The 27,945-nt window shown below is 49.9% G+C and overlaps 2 protein-coding genes across 2 annotated transcripts in view; both read left to right on the forward strand.

Annotated features, from left to right (window-relative positions):
• The first annotated feature begins 6,089 nt into the window (after positions 1 to 6,089).
• The window catches only part of LOC120917004, a 61,892-nt gene continuing 40,036 nt past the window's right edge, over positions 6,090 to 27,945 (forward strand). The window contains exons 1-2 of the mRNA XM_040327981.1: positions 6,090 to 6,226; positions 9,708 to 10,067. Of these exons, the coding sequence (XP_040183915.1) occupies positions 6,115 to 6,226; positions 9,708 to 10,067 (472 nt within the window). The 5' untranslated portion in view covers positions 6,090 to 6,114. The remainder of the gene's footprint in view (positions 6,227 to 9,707; positions 10,068 to 27,945) is intronic.
• LOC120917005 lies at positions 17,089 to 27,919 on the forward strand. The gene is made up of 4 exons (XM_040327982.1): positions 17,089 to 17,532; positions 20,445 to 20,780; positions 23,944 to 24,237; positions 27,892 to 27,919. Exons 1-4 carry the CDS (start codon positions 17,190 to 17,192, stop codon positions 27,912 to 27,914), a joined length of 996 nt encoding a protein of 331 aa, XP_040183916.1. The 5' UTR covers positions 17,089 to 17,189; the 3' UTR covers positions 27,915 to 27,919.

The following is a 27,945-nucleotide window of genomic DNA, read 5'->3' on the forward strand; positions in this document are numbered from 1 at the left end:
GGTGGTGGTGTGGGATCAGTGGTGGTGGTGGTGTGGGATCAGTGGTGGTGGTGGTGTGGGATCAGTGGCAGTGGTGGTGGTGGTGTGGGATCAGTGGTGGTGGTGGTGTGGGATCAGTCACAGTGGTGGTGTGGGATCAGTGGCAGTGGTGGTGTGGGATCAGTGGCAGTGGTGGTGGTGGTGTGGGATCAGTGGTGGCGGTGGTGTGGGATCAGTCACAGTGGTGGTGTGGGATCAGTCACAGTGGTGGTGTGGATCAGTGGTGGTGGTGGTGTGGGATCAGTCACAGTGGTGGTGTGGGATCAGTGGCAGTGGTGGTGTGGGATCAGTGGCAGTGGTGGTGGTGGTGGGGGATCAGTGGTGGTGGTGTGGGATCAGTGGCAGTGGTGGTGTGGGATCAGTAGCAGTGGTGGCGTGGGATCAGTGGCAGTGTGGGATCAGTGGCAGTGGTGGTGTGGGATCAGTGGCAGTGGTGATGTGGGATCAGTGGCGGTGGTGGTGTGGGATCAGTGGCAGTGGTGATGTGGGATCAGTGGTGGTGGTAGTGTGGGATCAGTGGCAGTGGTGGTGGTGGTGTGGGATCAGTGGTGGTGGTGGTGTGGGATCAGTGGTGGTGGTGTGGGATCAGTGGCAGTGGTGATGTGGGATCAGTGGCAGTGGTGGTGTGGGATCAGTCACAGTAGTGGTGTGGGATCAGTGGCAGTGGTGGTGTGGGATCAGTGGTGGTGGTGTGGGATCAATGGCAGTGGTGGTGGTGGTGTGGGATCAGTCACAGTGATGGTGTGGGATCAGTGGCGGTGGTGGTGTGGATCAGTGGCAGTGGTGATGTGGGATCAGTCACAGTGATGGTGTGGGATCAGTCACAGTGGTGGTGTGGGATCAGTGGTGGTGGTGGTGGTGGTGGTGGTGTGGGATCAATGGCAGTGGTGGTGGTGGTGTGGGATCAGTCACAGTGGTGGTGTGGGATCAGTGGCGGTGGTGGTGTGGATCAGTGGCAGTGGTGATGTGGGATCAGTCACAGTGATGGTGTGGGATCAGTCACAGTGGTGGTGTGGGATCAGTGTGGCGGTGGTGGTGTGGGATCAGTGGCAGTGGTGGTGTGGGATCAGTCACAGTGGTGGTGTGGGATCAGTCACAGTGGTGGTGTGGGATCAGTGGCAGTGGTGGTGTGGGATCAGTGGCAGTGGTGGTGTGGGATCAGTGGCAGTGGTGGTGTGGGATCAGTGGCAGTGGTGGTGTGGGATCAGTGGTAGTGGTGGTGTGGGATCAGTGGCAGTGGTGGTGTGGGATCAATGGCAGTGGTGGTGTGGGATCAGTGGCAGTGGTGGTGTGGGATCAGTGGCAGTGGTGGTGTGGGATCAGTGGCAATGGTGGTGTGGGATCAGTGGCAGTGATGATGTGGGATCAGTGGTGGTGGTGGTGGTGTGGGATCAGTGGCAGTGGTGGTGTGGGATCAGTGGCAGTGGTGGTGTGGGATCAGTGGTGGTGTGGGATCAGTGGCAGTGGTGGTGGTGGTGTGGGATCAGTGGCAGTGGCGGTGGTGGTGTGGGATCAGTGGCAGTGGTGGTGTGGGATCAGTCATAGTGGTGGTGTGGCATCAGTGGCAGTGGTGGTGGTGTGGGATCAGTGGCAGTGGTGGTGTGGGATCAGTCACAGTAGTGGTGTGGGATCAGTGGCAGTGGTGGTGTGGGATCAGTGGCAGTGGTGGTGTGGGATCAGTGGCAGTGGGATCAGTGGCAGTGATGGTGTGGGATCAGTGGCGGTGGTGGTGTGGATCAGTGGCAGTGGTGGTGTGGGATCAGTGGCAGTGGTGATGTGGGATCAGTGGTGGTGGTGGTGTGGGATCAGTGGCAGTGGCGGTGTGGAATCAGTGGCAGTGGTGGTGTGGGATCAGTCACAGTGGTGGTGTGGGATCAGTAACAGTGGTGGTGTGGGATCAGTGGCAGTGGTGGTGTGGGATCAGTCACAGTGGTGGTGTGGGATCAGTGGCAGTGGTGGTGTGGGATCAGTCACAGTGGTGGTGTGGGATCAGTGGCAGTGGTGGTGTGGGATCAGTCACAGTGGTGGTGTGGGATCAGTGGCAGTGGTGGTGGTGGTGTGGGATCAGTCACAGTGGTGGTGTGGGATCAGTGGCAGTGGTGGTGGTGGTGTGGGATCAGTGGCAGTGGTGGTGGTGGTGTGGGATCAGTCACAGTGGTGGTGTGGGATCAGTCACAGTGGTGGTGTGGGATCAGTGGTAGTGGTGGTGTGGGATCAGTGGCAGTGGCAGTGGTGGTGTGGGATCAGTGGCAGTGGTGGTGGTGGTGTGGGATCAGTCACAGTGGTGGTGTGGGATCAGTCACAGTGGTGGTGTGGGATCAGTGGTAGTGGTGGTGTGGGATCAGTGGTAGTGGTGGTGTGGGATCAGTGGCAGTGGTGGTGTGGGATCAGTGGCAGTGGTGGTGTGGGATCAGTGGCAGTGGTGGTGTGGGATCAGTGGTAGTGGTGGTGTGGGATCAGTGGCAGTGGTGGTGTGGGATCAGTGGCAGTGGTGGTGTGGGATCAGTGGCAGTGGTGGTGTGGGATCAGTGGCAGTGGTGGTGGAGGAGATGGGATCAGTGGCAGTGGTGGTGTGGGATCAGTGGCAGTGGTGGTGTGGGATCAGTGGCAGTGGTGGTGGAGGAGATGGGATCAGTGGCGGTGGTGGTGTGGGATCAGTGGCAGTGGTGGTGTGGGATCAGTGGCAGTGGTGGTGGAGGAGATGGGATCAGTGGCGGTGGTGGTGTGGGATCAGTCACAGTGGTGTTGTGGCATCAGTGGCAGAGGAGATGGGATCAGTGGCACTTACTTGCTCTCAGTGTCACCCTATTTCCCCCCCCCTTGCTCAGTGTATATCTGACTCCCTTCGCGTGTCTCCAGTGACACCTAACCTGCGGCAAGGCTGTGTAAACCTCAGGACTGGATGGACAGAAATACAAGCCCTATGAAAGGTAAGCAGCTCCCAGATATGTATTTCATTGGTGTGTTTGGCTGTTTGGCTGGAGATCTGCTGAAGGCGTTTCTGCAAACTGTTTAATTATCTGTGATCAGTTCTAGGAAATTCAACTTGACTTCTTCCTAATAAAAAATAACGAGTAACACGGCTCTGCCTAATGTGCCAGTCCTGCCGCGGGTTGTTGTTCTGGGCTCTGTAAAGCAGCTATGACTCCACCATGGGACCCGCCACAGAGATAAGAAGACATGTCCGGCTGGAGTTTGGGGTCCTCACCACTCTTCTCTTCTTCTGGGGTTTAAATGCAGGCAAGTCCAAAATATGACATTCACTTCTTCCTTCTATGCACACAGGATAGTCAGGGGACGCAGCACAGAGGATGGTCAGGGAACGCAGCACACAGGATAGTCAGGGGACGCAGCACAGAGGATAGTCAGGGGACACAGCACAGAGGATAGTCAGGGGACGCAGCACAGAGGATAGTCAGGGGACGCAGCACACAGGATGGTCAGGGGACGCAGCACAGAGGATAGTCAGGCGACGCAGCACACAGGATGGTCAGGGGACACAGCACAGAGGATGGTCAGGGGACACAGCACACAGGATGGTCAGGGGATGCAGCACACAGGATGGTCAGGGGACGCACCACAGAGGATGGTCAGGGGATGCAGCACACAGGATGGTCAGGGGACACAGCACAGAGGATGGTCAGGGGACGCAGCACAGAGGATAGTCAGGGGACACAGCACAGAGGATGGTCAGGGGACGCACACACAGGATGGTCAGGGGACACAGCACACAGGATGGTCAGGGGATGCAGCACACAGGATGGTCAGGGGACGCAGCACAGAGGATGGTCAGGGGACACAGCACACAGGATGGTCAGGGGACGCAGCACACAGGATAGTCAGGGGATGCAGCACACAGGATGGTCAGGGGACGCAGCACAGAGGATGGTCAGGGGACGCAGCACACAGGATGGTCAGGGGACGCACCACAGAGGATGGTCAGGGGATGCAGCACACAGGATGGTCAGGGGACACAGCACACAGGATAGTCAGGGGACGCAGCACACAGGATGGTCAGGGGACACAGCACACAGGATGGTCAGGGGACGCACCACAGAGGATGGTCAGGGGATGCAGCACGCAGGATGGTCAGGGGACGCACCACAGAGGATAGTCAGGGGACGCAGCACAGAGGATAGTCAGGGGACGCAGCACAGAGGATGGTCAGGGGACGCAGCACACAGGATGGTCAGGGGATGCAGCACACAGGATGGTCAGGGGACGCAGCACAGAGGATAGTCAGGGGACGCAGCACACAGGATAGTCAGGGGAGGCAGCACACAGGATAGTCAGGGGACGCAGCACACAGGATAGTCAGGGGACACAGCACACAGGATGGTCCCGGGATGCAGCACAGAGTATAGTCAGGGGACACAGCACACAGGATGGTCAGGGGATGCAGCACACAGGATGGTCAGGGGATGCAGAACGGAGGATAGTCAGGGGACGCAGCACACAGGATGGTCAGGGGACGCAGCACAGAGGATAGTCAGGGGACGCAGCACAGAGGATAGTCAGGGGACGCAGCACAGAGGATGGTCAGGGGACGCAGCACACAGGATAGTCAGGGGATGCCGCACACAGGATAGTCTGGGGACGCAGCACACAGAATGGTCAGGGGATGCAGCACAGAGGATAGTCAGGGGACGCAGCACACAGGATAGTCAGGGGACGCAGCACACAGGATAGTCAGGGGACACAGCACACAAGATGGTCAGGGGACGCAGCACACAAGATGGTCAGTGTACTCAGCACACAGGATGGTCCGGGGATGCAGCACACAAGATAGTCCGGGGATGCAGCACACAGGATAGTCCGGGGATGCAGCACACAGGATATTCCGGGGGTGCAGCTCACAGGATATTCCGGGGGTGCAGCTCACAGGATAGTCCGGGGATGCAGCACACAGGATAGTCAGGGGACGCAGCACACTGGATGGTCAGGGGAAGCAGCACACAAGATAGTCCGGGGAGTGTAGTGGTTCTGGTAGGTCAGTGTAGTGGTCACGTAGGTTAGTGTAGTGGTCAGGGTAGGATCAGGAAGGTCAGTGTAGGGATAAGGTAGGCCAGTGTAGGATCCAGTAGGTCAGTGTAGGAATCAGGTAGGTCAGTGTAGGAATCAGGTAGGTCAGTGTAGTGGTCCGTGTAGGATCAGGAAGGTCAGTGTAAGAATCAGGTAGGTCAGTGTAGGGATAAGGTAGGTCAGTGTAGTGGTCAGTGTAGGATCAGGAAGGTCAGTGTAGGGATAAATTAGGTCAGTGTAGGATCAGGTAGGTCAGTGTAGTGGTCAGTGTAAGAATCAGGTAGGTCAGTGTGGGATCAGGTAGGTCAGTGTAGTGGTCAGTGTAGGAATCAGGTAGGTCAGTGTAGGGTCAGGTAGGTTAGTGTAGGGTCAGGTAGGTTAGTGTAGGGTCGGTGTAGGAATCAGGTAGGTCAGTGTAGGGTCAGGTAGGTTAGTGTAGGGTCAGTGTAGGAATCAGGTAGGTCAGTGCAGTGGTTAGTGTAGGGTCAGGTAGGTCAGTATAGGGTCAGTATAGGAATCGGGTAGGTCAGTGCAGTGGTCAGTGTAGGGTCAGGTAGGTCAGTGTAGGAATCAGGTAGGTCAGTGTAGTGGTCAGTATAGGAATCGGGTAGGTCAGTGCAGTGGTCAGTGTAGGAATCAAGTTGGTCCGTACTACTGTACTAGCGGAAGGGACTCGGGGAGTGCTAAATATCTGGTGGGGTTGCAAATTACTTGCCTTGTCCCGGGCGCTGACAACCCACCCTACACCACTGACTGTATATATAATTTGAGAAAATATGCGTATAAAATACTTTACCATTTGGCAATAAAAAAAATAAAAAAAATATGTCCCCGGATTTCATTAAAAAAATCTGGTCACCTTAGAGACTAGACTGAAAGAAGGTTGAGAAACGCTGCTTTGAATATTCTTTGCTGACTGCAGTACTTGTAAGTTGCTGTAGATGGCAGCAGACTGCAGCAAAGTGAAAGAAGACGGCAGCAAAGTGAAAGTAAAAGTGATTTCTCCCTGTGCGCGTCACACTCTCAGGGTGGGGTCAGTCTGTCGGATCATACATGGGTCTCAATAGAAGGGTGTCAGCAAGATGTACCCCGGGGGAAATGTTCCAGCGATGGACACCAATGATACTTCTAATCGGTTTTCCCATCCTGTGCCATTCACAAACAGGTGAGTGTCTCTTGCACTGTCAGGGAGATCAAAGGGTTATTGTGAAGACAGAGCTGCCATATCCTGTGTAGTATTCCATGTTATACACTACATAACGGTAAGTTGGCATGACTTTATTATCCTTATCTCAGGAAGATCCCAGGAAGTACAGGCGCAGTCTCCAGCCCTGCTGCCAACAGCCTGTCAAATAGCCAGATTCAGGTAGATGGGCGCATCTTTAAGGCGGCGTAGCGTATCGTATTTACGCTACGCCGCCTTAAGTCAGAGAGGCAAGTGCTGTATTCACAAAGCACTTGCCTCCTAACTTACGGCGGCGCAGCGTAAATGTGGCCGGCGTAAGCGCGCCAAATGAGGATGAGGGGGCGTGTTTTATGTTAATGGAGGGTGACCCGACGTGATTGACTTTGCATGCGCCGTCTGTGTACATATCCCAGTGTGCATTGCTCCAAAGTACGCCGCAAGGACGTATTGGTTTCGACGTGAACGTAAATTACGTGCAGCCCTATTCACGGACAACTTACGCAAACGACGCAAAATTTTCAAATTTCGACGCGGGAACGACGTCCATACTTAACATTGGCTGCGCCTCCTAATAGCAGGAGCAACCTTACGCAGAAAAAGCCTTACGCAAACGACGTAAAAAACTACCGCACGTACGTTTGTGAATCGGCGTATCTAGGTAATTTGCATATTCTACGCCGAAAACAACAGAAGCGCCCCTAGCGGTCAAGGTAATATTGCACACAATTCTACGCCGCCGCATTCAAGTTACGTCGGTGGAGGAAGCCTATTTTTAAAGCGTATCTGCCTTTGTGAATCGGCGTAACGATACGCAGGTGCAGATTTCAAATTACGGCGGCGTATCTGGAGATACGCCGCCGTAAATGCTACGTGAATCTACTCCCTTATCTCAGGAAGATCCCAGGAAGTACAGGCGCAGGGCCAGATTCACAAAGAGATACGACGGTGTATTATCTACAGATACACCATCGTATCTCTGACTTACACTGGTCCTATCTATGCGCCTGATTCATAGAATCGGATACGCATAGATAGGGCTAAGATCTGACAGGTGTAACTGTGTTATACTGTCGGATCTTTTTTTCAATTTAAAAATGGCGCCGGGGGCGTTCCCGCTGATTTACGATAAATAATATGTAAATCAGCGAGATACGCAAATTCACGAACGTACGCGGACCCGACGCAGTCTTCTTACGACGTTTCCGTAGCGGCGTACCCGTCGTATACTTACCCCTGCTTTCATCAGGCGCAGCCAATGTTAAGTATAGCCGACGTTCCCGCGTCGAATTTAAATTTTTTAACGTCGTTTGCGTAAGTCGTTCTAGAATACGGATGGACGTCGTTTACGTAAGCGTCGAAACCACTGACGTCCTAGCGACGTCAGTGGGAGCAATGCACGCCGGGAAATTCCCCGGACGGCGCATGCGCATTTAAATCGGCGCGGGAACGCGCCTGATTTAAATAGTACACTCCCCTAGCCGCGGAATTTGAATTCCGCCGGGGGATTTAGGATCCGCCGTCGCAAGTTTGGAGGTAAGTGGTTTGTGAATTAGCCACTTGCCTCCTAAACTTGCGGGAGCGGATCTTAATTCACGTAGATCGAGCGGATCTATAGATCCGCTGCGCTACGTGAATCTGGCCCGCAGCAGTCTCCAGCCCTGCTGCCAACAGCCTGTCAAAATGTTTCACATGCTGACAGACGCAGCTGCTGGATGTGGTTGGACGCAGTACCGCGAGGCACTTGTGTTTGGGTCTCGGATCGCATATGACCCTGAGCCTCAAGTGCCACACGGGAAAGTGTCCGAGCCTCTTTTTTACACAAGTTAAAATCATTTATCTTTTGCTTGAAAATTACTTGGAACCCCCAAACATTATATATTTTTTTCTAACACACTAGAGAATAAAATGGCGGCCGCTGCAATACTATATGTCATACCGTATTTGCGCAGCGGTCTTACAAGCGTACTTTTTTGGGGTAAAAATACACTTTTTTTGAATTTAAAAATAAGACGACTGTAAAGTTAGCCCAATTTTTTATTATTATATTATAAAAGATGATTTAAGTAAATTGATACCCAACATGTCACGCTTCAAAGTTGCGCCCGCTTGTTGAGACACCAGGGGGAAGCCTCTGAGAAGGAGACAAAGTGGGGAAGCCTCTGAGAAGGAGACGCAGTGGGGAAGCCTCTGAGAAGGAGACACAGTGGGGAAGCCGCAGAGAAGGAGGCGCAGTGGGGAAGCCGCAGAGAAGGAGACACCAGGGGGAAGCCTCTGAGAAGGAGACACCAGGGGGAAGCCTCTGAGAAGGAGACACCAGGGGGAAGCCTCTGAGAAGGAGACGCAGGGGGGAAGCCTCTGAGAAGGAGACACCAGGGGGAAGCCTCTGAGAAGGAGACACCAGGGGGAAGCCTCTGAGAAGGAGACACCAGGGGGAAGCCTCTGAGAAGGAGACACCAGGGGGAAGCCTCTGAGAAGGAGACACCAGGGGGAAGCCTCTGAGAAGGAGACACCAGGGGGAAGCCTCTGAGAAGGAGACACCAGGGGGAAGCCTCTGAGAAGGAGACACCAGGGGGAAGCCTCTGAGAAGGAGACGCAGTGGGGAAGCCTCTGAGAAGAAGACGCAGTGGGGAAGCCTCTGAGAAGGAGACGCAGTGGTTAAGCCGCAGAGAAGGAGACGCAGTGGTTAAGCCGCAGAGAAGGAGACGCAGTGGGGAAGCCGCAGAGAAGGAGACGCAGTGGTTAAGCCGCAGAGAAGGAGACGCAGTGGGGAAGCCGCAGAGAAGGAGACGCAGGGGGGAAGCCGCAGAGAAGGAGACGCAGTGGGAAAGCCGCAAAGAAAGGAGACGCAGTGGGGAAGCCGCAAAGAAAGGAGACGCAGTGCAGAAGCCGCAAAGAAAGGAGACGCAGTGGGGAAGCCGCAGAGAAGGAGACGCAGGAGGGAAGCCGCTGAGAAGGAGACGCAGGGGGGAAGCCGCTGAGAAGGAGACGCAGGGGGGAAGCCGCAGAGAAGAAGACGCAGTGGGGAAGCCGCAGAGAAGGAGACGCAGGGGGGAAGCCGCAGAGAAGGAGACGCAGTGGGGAAGCCGCCGAGAAGGAGACACAAGGGGGAAGCCGCAGAGAAGGAGACGCAGGGGGGAAGCCTCTGAGAAGGAGACGCAGGGGGGAAAGCCATCGAAAATGCAGCGACCTGGATGGGGTAAGAGAGGGGCTAGTGGGCGGATGGGCAAGCGACGAGGGGGGTTTACACCGAGCGACGGGGGGGGGGGTGGTTTGGGGGTTTGATCGATCGATTGACCTACCGTATGGTGGCGGGGCGACAAACATACCACCCGACAACCACCCCCCTCGGTATGTTTGCCGCTCCCCCAGAAAAATGGAGCACCAGCCGCCACTGCAAAAGCAACATTCATGTCAATAGCTTCCTTTAGTATGTTAATGTTTGTCTGTTTTTATCTTTCAGCATTAGAGATCATGGATAGTTCATCACCCATTGAAGCGATCCTGGGACAGAACGTGACAATCCCTTGTGTTCTTACTGACAAATATCAACCAGAAAAGGATCTGGATCTGAATCTGGCTACGGATTCCGTCCGTTGGAATATGGTGTCATCGAATGGTAGTGAAGATATACTTTATCTGTTTACAAATGGCCGCCATACACCATACAGACAAAAGTCTAATGTTAAAGAGAATGGATTTAAAAGAGGAAATGCCAGTCTCACCCTGTACAACGTTCAGCAAAGCGATGAAGGGAAGTACGTCTGTAATGTATTTGTTGCCGGGAATAAGCTCATAGCAACTCGCAATGTGGAGGTGTCAGGTAAGTGAGAATGCTAAATACAATGGGCCAGATCCACAAAGAGTTACGTCTGCGTATCTATTGATACGCCGCGTAAGTTCTACGATGCGCCGTCGTATCTTTGTTTTGTATCCACAAAACAAGATACTCCTGAATGTGGGATAGATCCGACTGACGTACGTCTTAGTACGCCGTCGGATCTAAGGTGCATATTTACGCTGGCCGCTAGGTGGCGCTTCCGTTGATTTCCGCGTAGAGTATGCAAATTAGCTAGATACGCCGATTCTCAAACGTACGTCCGCCCGGCGCAATTTTTTAACGTCGTTTACGTAAGGCTTTTTTCGGCATAACGTTACCCCTGCCTCTATGAGGGGTACGCAATGTTAAGTATGGACGTCGGGACAGCGTTGAATTTTCCGTCGTTTGCGTAAATCGTTCGCGAATAGGGCTTTGTGAAAGTTACGTTCACGTCGAAAGCATTGACTATTTGCGACGTGATTTTGCGCATGCGCACTGGCATACGTCCACGGACGGGCGCATGCGCCGTTCGTTAAAAGCGTCAATTACGTGGGGTCATACTAGATTAACATACAACACGCCCACTCCAAGCCTACTTTTAATTAGGCGGGCTTACGCCGGCAGATTTACGTTACGCCGGCCCACATATGGGAGCAAGTTCTTTGTGGATACCCTAGGAGCCACTCTGATTTTCGGCGGCGTAGCGCATATGAGATGCGCTACGCCCGCCTAAATATACGAGGGTGGCTTCTGGTGTGTGATGGGGGACCTCTCATGTAAAGGAGGGTCTCTGATGCAATGGCTGTAATGATTCGCTCCGCGCTGCGTATAGACACTCCCCCTTGCTCCGGATTGGACAGTTTACCCCTGAGCAAGGGGGAGTGTCTATACGCGGCGGGGCGGGAAAGACTACAGCTATTCAAATGAATGCTGTAATGTTCCCCGCCCGTATTAACTAAGCGGGGATGCGTCGTATCGGCGGGATGCGTCGGCGGCGGCGGGGAGGGGGAGTATTCTATTTTGGTATCGGGGGTATTTGCGGTAATGTACGAGTACTCCCGCAAATACTCGGAATCGGTCCCGATACCGATACTAGTATTGGTATCGGGACAACCCTACTACTTATGATTCATGTGTGCAATGAGTATGGCTAATTTTGGTTATTTGATTTCTCGCAGCGAGGCCGGTTATTTCCTTGTCTTCTTATGAAGTCACGACTTCACCTGGCAACGAGCAATCCGTTACATGTTACGTACATGAGTTCTATCCAGAATCTGTGAAAATTCGATGGGAGAAGCGCAGTCCTTCCTCTGAGAGCTCAGCCCTGGATAGAGAGACTTGTACCAGCGTGCCGACAAAGAACAACGACGGGACATTTAATGTGACCAGCCTGATGTCTGTGAAACCATCGAGCGTAGAGGAAGATGGAGACCAATATTTCTGCATCGTCACTCACAGATCCTTGAAGAGTGACCACATCGAGAGTTTTACTGTTACAGTGAAAAGTAAGTGACTGTACTTCAATATAGTGTTAAAAGAAAAACTAAGGCCCGGATTCACACAGCACTTACGCCGACGTATCTCGAGATACGCCGCGGAAGTGTAACTATGCGCCGTCGTATCTGTGCGCCGTGCCCACAATCTGAGATACGCCTAAAAATAGGCTTCCTACGACCGACGTAACTTTCCTACGCTGTCGTATCGTGGGCGCATATTTACGCTGGGCGCATTTGCCGCTCCCATTGATTTTCTATGCACATATGCAAATGAGGGAGACACGCCGATTCACGAACGTACTTGCGCCCGGCGCATAATATACGCGGTTTGCGTAAGTCGTACGTCCGGCGTAAAGTTATTACCCATATAGGAGGCGCAACTCATGCAAAGGTATGGACCAGGTAACGCAAGCCGTCGTATTTTACGTCGTTTACGTAGTACGTGAATATGGCTGGGCGTAGGTTACGTTCACGTCGTAGGCAGTGATTCGACGTATCTTAGGCAGTTGTTTCGACGTGATTCTGAGCATGCGCACTGTGATGCCGCCAAGGGACGGCGCATGCGCCGTTCGTTTTAAGTACTTCTGTGGCGCTTGGCCCATCATTTGCATGGGGTCACGCCTCATTAGCACGGCTCACGCCCACTTCCATCTACGCTGGCTTACGCCGAGGAAACCCAGCGCAGATTTGTGAGCGAGTGGGAGCAAGTGCTTTGTGAATACTGTGCTTGTCTCTACGTTGCGTTGGCGTAGCGTATATTCGATACGCTACGCCGGCATAAATATGCGCCAATGTATGTGAATCCGGGCCTATGAGTACCGTAGTCATTGTGAACATTTCTCTGCACAATCACCATTGATGGTCTGTTTTGTCATTTCAGAGCCACCTCTAAGTCCTCTTCAAGTTTCACTAATACTTTGTGTAATTATCCTTGTGATTATACTCATTGCATTAAACGTTTTGTATTTCATGAGATGTAAGTACTATTCCTATTCCTTTAATGGTTTTGGTTCAGTTTTACTTTATTTTTAATTGTTATTTCAGCCTAGCCCATTTAAACCACCCTGGTCAGCTGCAGGGCTTTAACCACTTCAGCCCTGGAAGGTTTTACCCTCTTCCTAGCCAGAGCCCGTTTTACAAAACCCAAAACTAAATTGGCATCCTTTTTCTCCCACAAATAGAGCTTTCTTTTGCTGGTATTTGATCACCTCTGTAGTTTTTATTTTTTTGCGCTATACACAAAAAAAGAGCGTCAATTTTGAAAAAAAATATATATATTTTTTACTTTTTGCTATAATAAATATCCCCAAAAAAGGTTTTTAAAAAACATTTTTTTTCCCTCAATTTAGGCCAGAATGTATTCTTCTACATATTTTTGGTAAAAAATAAAAAAATCGCGAGTGTATATTGATTTATGGATTTTTTTTTTCTACTAGTAATGGCGGTGATCTGCGATTCGTAGCAGTATTGCGACGGACAGATCGGACACTTTTGACACATTTTTGGGACTATTCACATTTATACAGGGATCAGTCTTATATAAATGCACTGATTACTATGTAAATATCACTGGCAAGGAAGGGGTTAACACTAGGGGGCGATCAAGGGGGTTAAATGTGTGTTCCCTCAGTGTGTTCTAACTGTATGGGGATTGGACTGAGTAGAAGAAGAGACGTATTGCTGTTCATACTCATTAGGAACAAACGACATGTCTCCTCTGACAGCACAGGAATGTGTGTTTTTACACACACACAAATGTCTGTGCTGGCGCTCGTGCAGCGGGCGTGCGCACACCCTCTGGCGGCTCTTAAAGGAAGCCCGTACCCATATGGGGTTTTGTGCAGGGGGAGCCATTCTGCCCCCGTAAATACACGTGAGCTGGTCGGGAACCGTTTAAAGAGGAAGTAAACCCTGACCCTGTGGAACCCATCATTCTCGATGAGACATCTGTAAAGACACTGGTGCCCAACCTGTAGTGATTTGACTCTTTAAACCCAGCAGCAGGGCCGGCCTTAGGTGTTCAGGCGCCCTGTGCAAGCTAATCCTGTGGCGCCCCCCCCCCCCCACCATCTTCACCCCTTGCCCCCAGGTCACCTAAACATACACAAAGAGGCTATCCTCTGCCTGAAGCCTGGGGAGTGACAATGAGGAGGAAGAGGTGAGGCAAGAGTCAGCGGAGCCCCTAGGTGGCAGTGCGCCCTAGGAGGCTGCCATCCTAATCCGCCTAGTGGTAGCGCCAACCGCCAGGCCCTGCTGCGACTCACATTTTGCAAGCTGCGATGGCCGCACGGCGCCCCTGTTGCCCATGGCGCCCTGTGCAGCCGCACAGCTCGCACACCCCAAAGGCCGGCCCTGCCCAGCAGTCCTATTCCCAGGAGTATAAAGGGGTAGGGGTAATATACTAACTTCATGTGGCATGCACCCAGCCTCTCGGCTTTCTGCAGCATTTTTTAGTGTCCAACCTACCCTGTAGCATGTCCTTAGTCTCTGTCCATCATTTCTTATGGTATGTCTCAAGCTGTCCTTTCTTGTGTAGCGCTACCCCCTTAGGAGTCGCTGAGTTTTGGGTCCTCCTATAGTCTGCACAGCCAGGCAACACGCATTTTCCAACTTGCATCCAAAGTCAGTAACCAGTCTGTGGGCTTGTTTTTTGTTGTTTTATTGAGGGTAAACAACTCTGATAGGATATATGGGATGCCCATCTTGACTTGAAACAAACTCTTCCTAGTTCTGCACAAAAAAAATACATAAAGATCTCAACAGATCTCAACTCTCTCTCAACAGATCAGTAACAGAGTCTTTGTAAGTTTCGGTTCACACTACCGCGACTTGGGATCCAACTTGTGTCGCACCAAGCGACCCCAAGTCGCGCGACATGAGAAATTACATTAAAGTGAATGAGAGCCGCCTTAACCACTTGAGACCCGCGCTATAGACAAAATACGTCCGCAGCGCGGCTCTCAAGTGCCAAGTGGCCGTTTAAACACGGCCTTTTATGTGCATTACCCGCGCGCGCCACTGGGTGGCGCGCGGCGGGTAAAAACTGTCCCGGCGCATCGCCGAAGACCCGATGCGTGTACCTGGCGGCCGCGATGTCCGCCGGGTACACGCGATCGTCGGTGACACGGCAGGTGACAGCAGGGACGTGGAGCTCTGTGTGTAAACACAGAGCTCCACGTGCTGTCAGAGGAGAGGAGACCGATCTGTGTCTCTTGTACATAGAGACACAGCATCGGTCACCTCCCCCAGTCACCCCCCCTCCCCCCCCACAGTTAGAACACACCCAGGATACACAGTTAACCCCTTCCTCACCCCCTAGTGTTAACCCCTTCCCTGCCAGTCACATTTATACAGTAATTCGTGCATTTTTATAGCACTGATCGCTGTATAAATGTGAATGGCGCCAAATTTGTGTCAAAAGTGTCCGATACGTCCGCCGCAATATCCCAGTCCCAATAAAAATCGCAGATCGCCGCCATTACTAGTAAAAAAAAAAAAAAAAATCATAATTCTGTTCCCCATTTTGTAGGCGCTATAACTTTTGCGCAAACCAGTCGCTTATTGCGTTTTTTTTACAAAAATACGTCGAAAAATACGTATCGGCCTTAACTGAGAAAAAAGAGTTTTTTTAAAAAAAAATTGGGATATTTATTATAGCACGTAAAAAATATATATATTTTTTTTAAATTGTCGCTCTTTTTTTGTTTATAGCGCAAAAAATAAAAACCGCAGAGGTGATCAAATACCACCAAAAGAAAGCTCTATTTGTGGGGAAAAAAGGACGCTAATTTTGTTTGGGAGCCACGTCGCACGACCACGCAATTGTCAGTTAAAGCGACGCAGTGCCGGAAGCTGAAATTTCGCCTGGGAACGAAGGGGGTTTATGTGCCCAGTAAGCAAGTGGTTAATGTAAACTGCTGAAGTCGCTCCGTCTTCAGAAATGGTTACTGTACTACTTCAAGGTGATTTCTAGGCGACTTGTACTCATTAATTTCAATGGAAGTCGCCTCCAAAGTCAGATCAGTGTCTTAACTGAAGCAACTTTACAGGAAGAGAAAATAGTTTTCTCAGGCAAACCCCTCCCACAGTGCCGATTATTGTTTGATTGGCCACAGCCAAAGTTGCCTGGCCTGGAGGCGACTTGAGGTTGCCTTAAAGTTGCCTCGCAAAGTCGTGCCGACTTTCATGTCTCTGTAGTGTGAACCGGCACTACAGAGCACTTGGTCCCCTTTAAAGGGGTTGTAAGAGTTAAAAAAAAAAATGTAAATAACAAACATGTTATACTTACCTCAAGAGGGGTAGAGAAAGGAAGCGCCACCTAAGTGCAGTATTAAAGAGGTTCTTTTAATGACACATTGTACAAAACACACTTACAAGAAGGTAAGGAAAGAAGGCTCACCTGTAACATCCTGTAGTCCTAGTCCCGGATCCATGGGCTGCTTAGAAGTGAAGAAAGCAGAATGTGTGGAGTCTTCAGGCTTATCCTGTGGCCATCAGGATGAGGCCTGTTCCAACCTTAACGGGTCACGTGACAGGTCACGTGATTACCTCCGAGGAACACTTCCGGAAGGAGGGTCAGACAGGGAGAACAAAGGCTGATAGGGCTGATTACCTCTCCTATATTATACCTCCACTGTGCAGTTAGTTTTGCACAGAGTGGCCCCAATCCTCCTTTTCTGGGGTCCTTCGGCGGCTGCCTCGGCTCCTCCCCATAAGAGCTAACCCCCCTTCTGGGAAGCGCTCTTCCAAGGGGGTTAGCTTGCGGGCCTTGTCCCATGTGATACAGTGGCGGCCAAGTTTATCACTCGCCCCCCCCTCCGGGGATGCATTAAGGTGAAAAAACACGAAGCTTTACAACCTCTTTAAATGAACCTATTCAGACCCCAGCTAGAAACTTCCAGCCCACATGGCTGCCTTGAAGAGTATCCCAGAGCAAGGGGTTCCAGAACAGGCTTGAAGGAAGCAATGTCCCAGAGAGAACTGGTTGGGCATGGCACCTAGCAGCCCTTTCCCTTGTAGGCCCTTGTTGGCAGAGGTATTCACACTGTCCTTGTCCTGAAGGTGAAGGTGTCCTCCAGCCTAGAGGCAGAACTCCCCTTCTCCCTTCCCAGGCCACACACAGCAGCACTTTAACACTCCATCTTCCACCCGACTCCCCTGCTGGCCAGACTCCTCGAAATGTATGGGCTGGTTCAGCCATCCTGCCAGGTCTTCTGCCTGGGGATTGGCCAGATTTCCCATAAATATTCAGATCAGCACCTTATGGCCATCGCCCACTAACTTCTAGAAACTTCTCCTGACCCGCAAAGCCGTATAGCCTGACCTAAAGTAAACCCTCTAACTCACGCCCAGGCTTCTAACAAGCCTCTATCTACACTACCCAACTATGTACACAAGAGGGTGCTATCAGCATTACATATATTGAACATTATGTGACCCTTTGGTGGTATCCTGGGCTACAATTGGGACCCCCCAGAACCACTGGTCATAGCTTTTGCTCTTTAAACTTATAGTTCTTACTTAGGCTCTTACTAAGTTCTAATTTTCTCCTCTTGCAGTAAAACCAAAGATTGTGTACATTGCCGGAATAGATAATCTCATTCATGGAAAGAGCGCCAATCTATCCTGGATGGTGTCAGGCTTTAAACCAAGAAACATTGAGATATATGCCTATGTGGAGATAGGTGATCAACGGCGAGAAATTGGTTCCTGGAAATACCCGACACCACAAGGCCAGAATTATGATGATGTAGATCACGCGGAGAGAGGGGAAGGAATTGAGCTCCTTGGGCAGGAAGAAAGAATACAACCTTTCAAACCAAATTTGTCTTTCTTATCCTGTAATTGTCTTTGTTCTACAAGTATAACTCCGGACAAGAAGAAAGATAAAGGGGCTGAACTTGTCATAGAAGTAAAACACGCTTCTCTGAAAACTCTTCTCACTAAACGCCAGAAACTGAACATCAAAGGAGGTAAGTTAAAAAGATATATATATATATATATATATATAGATAGATAGATATATATATACATATACATATACAGTGGAACCTTGGTTTATGAGTAACGAGCATCTTGAAAGACGAGCAACTTTTTAAAAAAAATTCTGACTCGGTTTACGAGTGTTGTCTGCGAGTGTTCAAGCTAATGGGGCCTGCAGTACTGCATTTGGCCTGAGATGCGGGGGCGCTAGAGCTGATGATCAGAGCCATTAGGAAATACTCCGTTCCTGGGCCTTTCCGAGTGTTCCAGAGGCTTTCTTGGCTGCTTGGAAATAAAAGTGAAAGTGCGGGAGATGAACCGTGGACAGGGAAAGACGGAGATTGCCACAAACGCACCCCCCCCCCCCCCAGCGGGAGATGAACAGCAGAGGGCAAGCACTGGACCCCCTCAGGCTGCGGCAGGGCCCATTCTCCTCTCCGTTCTCAGGGCTGAACAGGAATTGTCCTGAGAGACGATTGGGAGCCCTAAGACTCCCTGGCCAGTCAGGTCTCAGGAGCTGCTTCCTGATTGGCCAGGAGGAAAATCAGGAAGACAATAGCGAATATTCATTCACTATTGTCACACAAGTGCACTGCGCCCCAAGTCCACCCTTATTTTGAAGCCTATTAAAGGGGTTGTAAAGGTTTGTTTTTTATTTTGTAAATGGGTTCCTTTAAGCCAGTGCATTGTTGGTTCACTTACCTTTTCCTTCCATTTCCCTTCTAAATGTTTTTTTTCTTTGTCTGAATTTCGCACTTCCTGCTCCTCCTCAGTAAGCAGTTCTGGCTGACTAACCCCCAGCCAGAACGGCTCGGATGATGGGGGGCAAGCTTACTGAGGAGAAACAGGAAGTGAGAAATTCAGACAAAGAAAAAAAACATTTAGAAGGGAAAAGGTAAGTGAAGCAACAATGCACGAGCTTAAAGGAACCTATTTAGAAAATAAAAAGCAAACCTTTACAACCCTTTTAAAGCCTCTGGTGCTTCTAAAAGAAAAAAAGAAGAAAAAACCATTGGAATCCATGCTTCCAGCGCCCCGCATGTAGATGAGGGGGCTGGACACATGGGTAGGGGGCGGCGCTCCTGGGCCCTGCATTACGGGCCGCCACTGGGTCTGGCACATGCATACAGTACTTATAATGCTCCATACAGAATCAATTTAATTATGCAATACAATTTTTACCTAGAATTCTGCTTTAAAATTAGTACATAATGACCCCGTTATGGGCACTTTATCCTCCAGAGAACATAATTTCCCCCCTGAAACTCAACTATGGAATGGGGGGGGGGGTTTATTTACTAAAGGCAAATTCACTTTGCACTACAAGTGCACCTTGAAGTGCAGTCTCTGTGCAGATCTGAGGGGAAGCTCTGCTGATTTTATCATCCAATCATGTGCCAGCAAAAATGCTCTTTTTTTTTCCCTGCATGCTCCCCTCAGATCTACAGTGACTGCACTTGAACTTAGGGTGACCAGACATCCCTAGTTCCCGGGGACAGTCCCCAGATTGAGGACACTGACCCCCGGACCAAGTTTGTCCCCAGTTTTGTCCCCAGATTGGATTTGAACAGGGGCTGGGGCAATTTCAAAGACAGTCAGTGCAAAAAAAAAAAAAAAAATCTGAATTACACACCCCCAATGTCAGAGGGTCCTGAGCACTGTGGAAGAATATGATATGCTCTTAAAATAGAGACGACACAATAGTAGTAATACAATAATAATTTATTAATTTACACATGTACAAATGAATAAAAACACATGAACAGTGCGTGGATATTGATACGTAATTTCCCGCGAGGATCCGGTAAAGCCCTACGCGTTTCGGGACGCAGTCCCTTCGTCAGGGGCTAGTATCCAAGCATGGTCATACCATCACAGCACTATAAGGACCCATTGCTTGGCCAGAGCATCCTCCAGAGAGGCCAAGGATAACCCTCCGAGGGTCAGAGACACATACAGAGAGTGGGGTCCCCCCCAAAAAAAATCCCAACAGATCCGAAGGGCGCCACCCAAGTGCAGACAGAGAAGCCACCAGGAAAACACTTATCATGGATCGTACTTACCGAGGCCGAGATGCTGCGGACGGCTCACCTTTGCGAACCGGCGCTGACCTCCCTCTGGGAATGGAGACAGAGGGAAGAAAGCACCAGAAGGCACCGGTACCGGGAGCGGGTAGCTGGGTTGCAATCCAGGTGAGGAATCCGGAACCACAGGATGCACAAGCAGCAGGTGACCAGTCCAAGACAAGCCGGGAACAACGGCAGAAGAGACAGGCAAAGTCCGAGAAGCAAGCTGGGATCAGGGATCAGAGATAGCAACAAAGTCCAAGGTGCAAGCCGGGTTCAGGGGTCAGAGAGAGCAGCAAAGTCCAATATCCAAGCCGGGGTCAAGGGTCAGAGAGGGCAGCAATCCGAAGTGAAGCAGAGGTCTGGTATCCAATCGGGAAGTCAGGCAATCCGGGTCAAGGCAAGGTCAAACGGCAGGAACACATACAGGAGCTGATGACAAACCAGCAACCTGTCATGTGTCAGAAGCAGGTTTAAATAGGGCGGTCACAGTTCTGATTGGGTCTGAGGGAGCCGCGTGCGTGCGTTCCCGCGCGCGTCCACGCACCCGTCTGCGCATGTTCGCGAAACCGTGGGCAACAGAACTAGTGCCCTGACAACACTCCTCAGTTCTTTAAATTACAGATTTGTCTGATTACAGAGAAATCATGTAGCAGACTTCAAAAGTACAATGGCCTCAATGTAGATGTTTCCTCAGCACATTCCTCCAAACATGTATCATCGCCGTCGGCCATGACTGAAATTCTGGAATATTCATAAGACTGTTTCAGATAACTGGCGTTGCATGCTTTGTTGTGTATTTGTGTCTTCTAAGTTTCTTTTCTCTCTTTTTATAGATTATTTCGCAGCTCACATTACAGCCCCCCAATGTCTAAAACACGGGGAAGAGGTGACCCTGACTTGTGATATCACTAAATGTGATCCGGAACCTTTACTGATAACTTGGCTGAAAGAGAAACGAGTTCTATATAAAGATGGGAAGATACAAAACACAAGATATATACAAACAGAAATCAAAGATGAGCCACACGAGGGTAATGTGCTCAAGTCGTCCAGCTCTTTGACGTTCAGGGCGAAGGTCAAAGAGGATCACGGTGTGAAGTACACCTGCAAGGTCGCCTACTCTGCAATAGGAAAAATCTTAAAGTTCTGCCATGAGACATTAATTACAGGTAAGAAGCCAGTCAGTAAATATCTAGTTAAGTAGACCCACGAATGGAAATCTTCTATGTGTCTTCTTTGCAAATGATTAGTAACTGAACCTCCGCTATTTAGGAAAAATTGGATCTACGTGTAAGAACTTCTGTCTTCACACAAGATGTACCATGTAACTTCAAAAGGGAATGGGATCCTTGGTTGGCATACATTGTACCTTGTCCTGTCCTTGGATTTTTTTTTTCTTTTAAGTGCATCTTAGGTCAAAACCAGTGGCGGCTGGTGCTCAAAATTTTTGGGGGGGCGCAAACGAAAAAAAAATTGCAGCCTCACTGTGCCCATCAAATGCAGCCACTGTGCCATCAATTGTCACCACTGTGCCATGCCATCAAGCACAGCCACTGTGCCATCAATTGTCACCACTGTGCCCATTGTCCCCACTGTGCCTATTGTAGCCACTGTTGATGTCACTGAGCCCTTTAATTGTCGCCACTGTGCCCATTCATGCCGCTGTGCCAATTGTCCCTATTGTCACCACTGTTGATGTCACGGTGCCCTTTAATTGTCGCCACTGTGCCAATTGTCCCCACTGTGTCTATTGTCGCCACTGTGCCAATTGTCCCCACTGTGTCTATTGTCGCCACTGTGCCCATTGATGCCACTGTATGTGCCCTTCACAAACTCACTGTGCATTACCATTAGAGAGAGTGTATCTCTTAAGTGTTGTTGTTTCTTATTATAATATTTTTATTATTCACTGGAATTGAATTATTATCACTCACTATACTGTATATAATCAGCACTGTATGTGCCCTTCGTCGCCACTGTGCCCTGTAAAGTGCCCCCCCCCCCCCCCCCCCTGCCCGGCACTTACCTTTACTGGAGTCAGTCATCCACGTCCCTTGATGTCTTCTACCGCCCTCGATGACTGACAGGCGTCTCAGCCAATCAGGTTACTGGTAGCCAGAACCGGCCAACCTGATTGGCTGAGACGCCTGTCAGTCTTATGCAAGTAACGCGCCCCGGTACGTTCCCTGAATAAGCATCCGGAAGGCTGAGGGCTGTACTCGGAAAGCCTATCAGAGCCACTGGCTCTGATAGGCACTCCGTACAGCCAACCAGATGCCGTTATTCAGATGGCCGGACATGAGTGCCGACCATCTGAATAGAACAGCGGCATCGGCGATAATAACATAGATTACGCCTCCGCAACTTAGACGGGCAAGTGCTGTATTCTCAAAGCACTTGCTCTGTAAGTTGCGGCGGCGTAGCGCAAATAGGCCGGCGTAAGCCCGCCTAATTCAAATTTGGAACAGGGGGGCGTGTGTTATGTAAAATAACCATGACCCGACGTGATTGACGTTTTTTACGAACGGCGCATGCGCCGTCCGTGGACATATCCCAGTGTGCATTGCTCCAAATACGCCGCAAGGACGTATTGGTTTTGACGTGAACGTAAATTACGTCCAGCAACATTAATGGACGACTTACGCAAACGACGTAAAATATTCAAAATGCAACACGGGAACGACGTCCATACTTAACATTGGTACGCCACTATATAGCAGGGGTAACTTTACGCCGGGAAAAGCCTAACGTAAACGGCGTATCTGTACTGCGTCGGCCGGGCGTACGTTCGTGAATTTGCGTATCTAGCTGATTTACATATTTCTACTGTAGGCGTAAATCAGCGTACACGCCCCTAGCGGCCAGCGTAAATATGCAGTTAAGATCCGACGGCGTAACAGACTTGCGCCGGTCGGATCTAATAGAAATCTATGCGTAACTGATTCTAAGAATCAGGCGCAGAGATACGACGGCGTATCTTGAGATATGCAGTCGTATCTCGGTTGTGAATCTGGGCCTAAGTGCGTAAATTGGGGTAGGCTGGTAGGGGCCCAGTGCACTACTTTGCCCAGGGGCCCATGATGCTATTAAGATGGCCCTGCTGTAGATGTGATGTCTACTATGGTGATTTCCAGCTACTATAGGGATCCGACAGATACAGTATATGCATTGTTACATTAATCCAAGCTGGACTAATGTAACTATGTAAAAATATGTATACTTGGAATTTTTCTTTAACCACTTAAGCCCCGGACCATATTGCTGCCTAAAGACCCAAGGGGTTTTTACAGTTCGGGACTGCGTCGCTTTAACAGACAATTGCGCGGTCGTGCGATGTGGCTCCCAAACAAAATTGGCGTCCTTTTTTCCCCACAAATAGAGCTTTCTTTTGGTGGTATTTGATCACCTCTGCGTTTTTAATTTTTTGCGCTATAAACAAAAATAGAGCGACAATTTTTAAAAAAATGCAATATTTTTTACTTTTTGCTATAATAAATATCCCCCAAAAACATATATAAATTTTTTTTTTCCTCAGTTTAGGCCGATACGTATTCTTCTACTTATTTTTGGTAAAAAAAAACGCAATAATCGTTTATCGGTTGGTTTGCGCAAAATTTATAGCGTTTACAAAATAGGGGATAGTTTTTTTGCATTTTTATTTATTTTATTTTTTTTTACTACTAATGGCGGCGATCAGCGATTTTTTTCGTGACTGCGACATTATGGCGGACACTTCGGACAATTTTGACACATTTTTGGGACCATTGTCATTTTCACAGCAAAAAATGCATTTAGATTGCATTCTTTATTGTGAAAATGACAGTTGCAGTTTGGGAGTTAACCACAGGGGGCGCTGTAACATTTAGGGATCACTGTGTGTGTGTTTACTAGTGTAGGGGGGTGTGGCTGTAGGAATGACATCATCGATCGGATCTCCCCTATAAAGGGGATCACCCGATCGATGCGCCGCCACAGTGAAGCACGGGGAAGCCGTGTTTACACACGGCTCTCCCCTTTCTTCAGCTCCGGGGAGCGATCGCGACGGAGCGGCTAAAAACAAATAGCCGCGCCGTCGTCCCGGATCGCTCTCCGAGCGGACCCGACCTCCGCATGTACCGGGGGGGGTCCCGATCGGACCCCCCACCCACGTCTAGCAGAGGACGTACAGGTACGTACATGTGCCTGTCCGTGCCATTCTGCTGACGTATATGTACATGAGGAGGTCGGGAAGTGGTTAATGCCATTTATTCTGTAATCTATATCCTAAAACATTTCTCACACCAGTCGGCGATGTGTAAAAACCCTTCCAAATTTTCTGTTTTATAATTTCAGCTCAGCCTGTTGTGGAACAGATCACCTCTGAAAATGTCGGTCAGCAGATGAAGCTTTCCTGCAGAGTCCACTCCTTCCACCCAAAGACTATAGAGATTAAATGGTTCAAGGAGACAGAGGAGTTACCTACAAAGGACTCTGAATTAGATATTGATGAAGACGGTCTGTACAGCACTACGTCCATTCTGATGTACGTCCCAGAGATGGAGGACGTTGGGAAAACATTGAGGTGTCAAGTTGACCACCAGAGTCTCCCAAATCCAAACATTTGTGAATGGAAATTGGAAGAGCAAAGTAAGTAGAGCGGGACAGGAGTGGCATGAGAAGGGGGTAAGAGGGCAAATGTCATGTTATTGGGACTTTAATGTTGCCACTCCGTTTAGCTGTAGGGTCCCTCGGAAATAGACAGAAATTCTAGCTGTGGGGGAAAACATTACTTCCTTTTCAGGGCCGTTTGAAGGAATTAGGGGGCCCCAAGCAAAATGGACATGGAGGTACCACCCCCCGCGCACGCACAGCCCAGAACCACAGCAAGCAGAAAACCAACAGCCGGGTGGATGGAATGGGTGATGGTGGGGCAAGATGAATCACTAGTGCCCCCAGCATAGCATGACATATAAAAGAGGGCTCCATATGGTGTAGATCAACCAATGAATTTTATTATCTAATCAGTGTAAATATAGCCAATAAAAGTGATCACAAAATGGTAAAATATGAATAAAAGCATTGTGGGAAGCATAAAGATGCCAGCATCTTTATGCTTTCCACATTGCTTTTATTCATATTTTACCATTTTGTGATCACTTTTACTCCCCCCACCCCCATGTTTTGTTCTATTCTCACCTCCCCTTCTTACCTGTAGCGTGGCCGAGCTCCTTTTCCTCCTGTCAGTCAGGTGTCCTGCCGTATTTTCAGAGACTCTGCGTCGTGCATGCGCAGTACAAGGGAGGTCCTTATCCCCCGGGGCAGAACTTATTCGGCAGAACACCGGCCGGGTCCCTGCGCTACAGGAGATTCAGTTTCCTGTTCCCAGCCGGACTGAAAGGAAGTGAGCACTCAGTGTGCACTTCCTGTCAGTCCGGTCGGGAACAGGACACTGAATGTCCTGTAGCGCAGGGACCCGGCCGGTGTTCTGCCGAATACCGCGCGGTACTCGGCCGGACTGACAGGAGGAAAGAAGAGGAGCTCGACCACGCTACAGACTGGAAAGGGGAAGTTAGGGGCGCCACCTCGAGGCCCCAAGCAATTGTTTGCTTTGCCTGTCCTGTAGCGACGGGCCTGTTCCTTCCTCTACTATCAATATACAGTCCTCTGTCTTGATCAGTCAATCACCATGTCCAAACATTGTTATAAAGTGGCGGTAAAAAGGTTATCATTAAACTTCTGCAATTATCATGTATCTGGTTAGAGGTGAAAAATGATGAGCGGGCTTCCCTTACATTGCTGGTCTAAAAAGTACCTAAAATGGAGGATAGGGGGTAAAAGGGCACAGAGTGGCACAAGTGTTGAATCTCCAATCTGTAGTTGTTGAATTTTGGTAGAAGCTCTGGTGTAGCTCGATCGTGAGATGCTCAGAATGATTACGATGCCACTGAAGAGCAGAGTGGTCACCACAGTGGTACAGACTGGCACAGCAGCTGGCAGGAACATAGGAACACACAGAAAGCTCAAAGCAAAGTCTGAAACAAAGGTTGGCAACTGTTAAGACAGACAGCAAGCAGGATAGTAAGTAGTCATGGCCCGAAGGCTGGCTGAGGTGACAGCAGGGAATCAGCAGAGACAAGCCAATGTCAGGAACTAGCTAGGTCAGCAACAGAAAGGCAAGGTAAAAGTAGGTCCAAGTGCAGGGCTTTGCTTGCATGTTGAAGCGTACACATGAGTGTGCCATCTTCTGATGCTATCCTGACAGTAAGCGTGGTAAAGAAGTGACAGAAAACTTACACAGAAATTGGAGCTAGGTCTCCAAAAAGGGAAAAGAGCAGTGTGGGAATGCTACGGAAGGCTGGTGGGCTGGCCTATAACGAAAGCCTTTTACTTTGCTCCTAATGGTACTTATTATGTCAGTTAAGACACAGGAGTTGATTTACTAAAGCTAGAGAGTGCAAAATCAGGCTCACTTCTACATAGAAACCAATCAGCTTCCATTTTTTTTTTGCCAAAGCTTAATTTAACAAGCTGAAGTTAGAAGCTGATTGGTTTCTCTGCAGAAGTGAGCCTGATTTTTCACTCTCCAGCTTTAGTAAAGCAACCTCATAGTAATTAAATGTAGGCTTTAAACGTTGATCTGCAGAAGTCCGTTTGCCTCTGTTTAATACTGTAGTTTACAGATACAATTACAGTAATAAAAAAATAAATTACCTAAAAAATATTATTATTTTTTTCTTACTTTTTTTCATTTAAACAGTATACTAAATAAATGCCTTCTATGTCCTTTAGAATTTTTTTAAATTTTTTAAGAACAAAAGGTTAATCTCTTTAGATTTCACAGGCAGGCAAGTCTGGCCATACACAAGTGGATGGGGTGGCTTCTCGACACTCTCCTGCTTTAATTGAAAAATCAAAGGAGATGGATACTTTACCAGCCCAGGTACCACTAGCAGGCTTCAGGCCTCCTTATCCAGTGTCCAGAAGGCAGGCCCGTCGCTACAAGGCAGGCAAACCAAGCAATTGCTTGGGGCCCGGAGTAGGCTTCAGGCCCCAAGCAGGGCCCTTGCTTGCCACCCTTGCCGTGCTTCCTACAGCCACCTGAGCACTCTGCACTGCCTCAAAGTCGTCACTTCCCAATCTTTGTAGAGTGTCCGAGCTCCTCTTTCTTCCTCCTGTCAGTCCGGACTCCGGCCGGGAACCGCGTGGTACAGGAGATTCAGTTTCCTGTTCTCGGCCGGACTGACAGGAAGTGCAGACTGAGTGCTCACTTCCTGTCAGTCCGGCCGGTAAACGGAATCTCCTGCTGCACGGTACGGACCCGGTAGGGAGGGGGGGCCCAGGGGGAGGGGGGTAAAAAGAACATAGGTGAGGGAGGGAGGCCCGGGGGGAGTAAAATGAACATGGGGGGGGGGGGGAGTAAAAAAAACACAGGGAGGGGGGAGTTAAAAAAACATGGGGGGGAGTAAAAAGAACATAGGGGGGGAGTAAGAAGGAGGGGAGAGTAGTGGTTCCTGTAGGCTTTGCTTGCGTGCGGGGGGTTGGGGGGGCCCCCATGTCCATTTTGCTTGGGCCCCCCGAATTCCTTCAAACGACCCTGCCAGAAGGAGTACTAACAGTTTCAAACAGATGTCACAACACAGGATATTCTACTGTCCTCTCTCTCCCTAGGCTCAACCCTCTAGGGAAAAGGGTGTAGAGGGGCCCTTGGCAAAAAGTGGCCTGCTAAAGGAGACATACTTTAGCACTACTTCTCTGTATCCCATAGGGGTGCAAATACCCACTACTTCTCTGTATCCCATAGGGGTGCGCACATAGTGTGTAGCACAGATTCCCCTACAGCCCTGGTGCCCTCTCCCCCCCACAGGCTGCTGGCTTCCCTCCTCTCCTCTCCTCTACCTCCGGCTGTTGCTGCTGCGGGGTTGTTTTAGGATGAGTGGGGGAAGGGGCTGGTAAATATGTAATTTACCAACCCTTCCCTTTCTGAATGAACATAGTGAGTGATCAGTAGAGTGTGTTTGAGCTTTGGAGTGCACGACCTAATGCAATAGGTTGCGCACACCTATGCTGTATCCATCACACCCTCCTCCCTTTCAAGTGACAGGATTGGTGCTGGGTGATTGGCTGCTAAGTTCTGTGCACACTCCAGGTTGCAACTTGGACTAGGGTTGCTTCTCTTTGCTGCAGGCGGTTGAACAGAGTGGAGGGGAAACTAAAGGAAAGCTGGTGGGGCCACTATTTACTGTGAGTGTTGTTTTTCTCTACAACTGATATAATACCTAAACTTTATTTTTTTTTCTCCAGGATCGAATGACATTAAAAGCTGAAAGAGGAAAAAAACGAGTGGTCACATTTCAG

The sequence above is a fragment of the Rana temporaria genome, chromosome 11 (genome assembly GCF_905171775.1).
Source record: "Rana temporaria chromosome 11, aRanTem1.1, whole genome shotgun sequence".
NCBI classification, from domain to species: domain Eukaryota; kingdom Metazoa; phylum Chordata; class Amphibia; order Anura; family Ranidae; genus Rana; species Rana temporaria.

Excerpts from the sequence above, each read along its gene's own strand:
- LOC120917005 (XM_040327982.1), top strand. The coding sequence starts at position 17,190 with ATGGTGTCAGGCTTTAAACCAAGAAACATTGAGATATATGCCTATGTG. Across the intron at positions 20,781-23,943 it reads CCATGAGACATTAATTACAG|CTCAGCCTGTTGTGGAACAG; the intron begins GTAAGAAGCCAG and ends TTATAATTTCAG. Across the intron at positions 24,238-27,891 it reads ATGGAAATTGGAAGAGCAAA|GATCGAATGACATTAAAAGC; the intron begins GTAAGTAGAGCG and ends TTTTTTCTCCAG.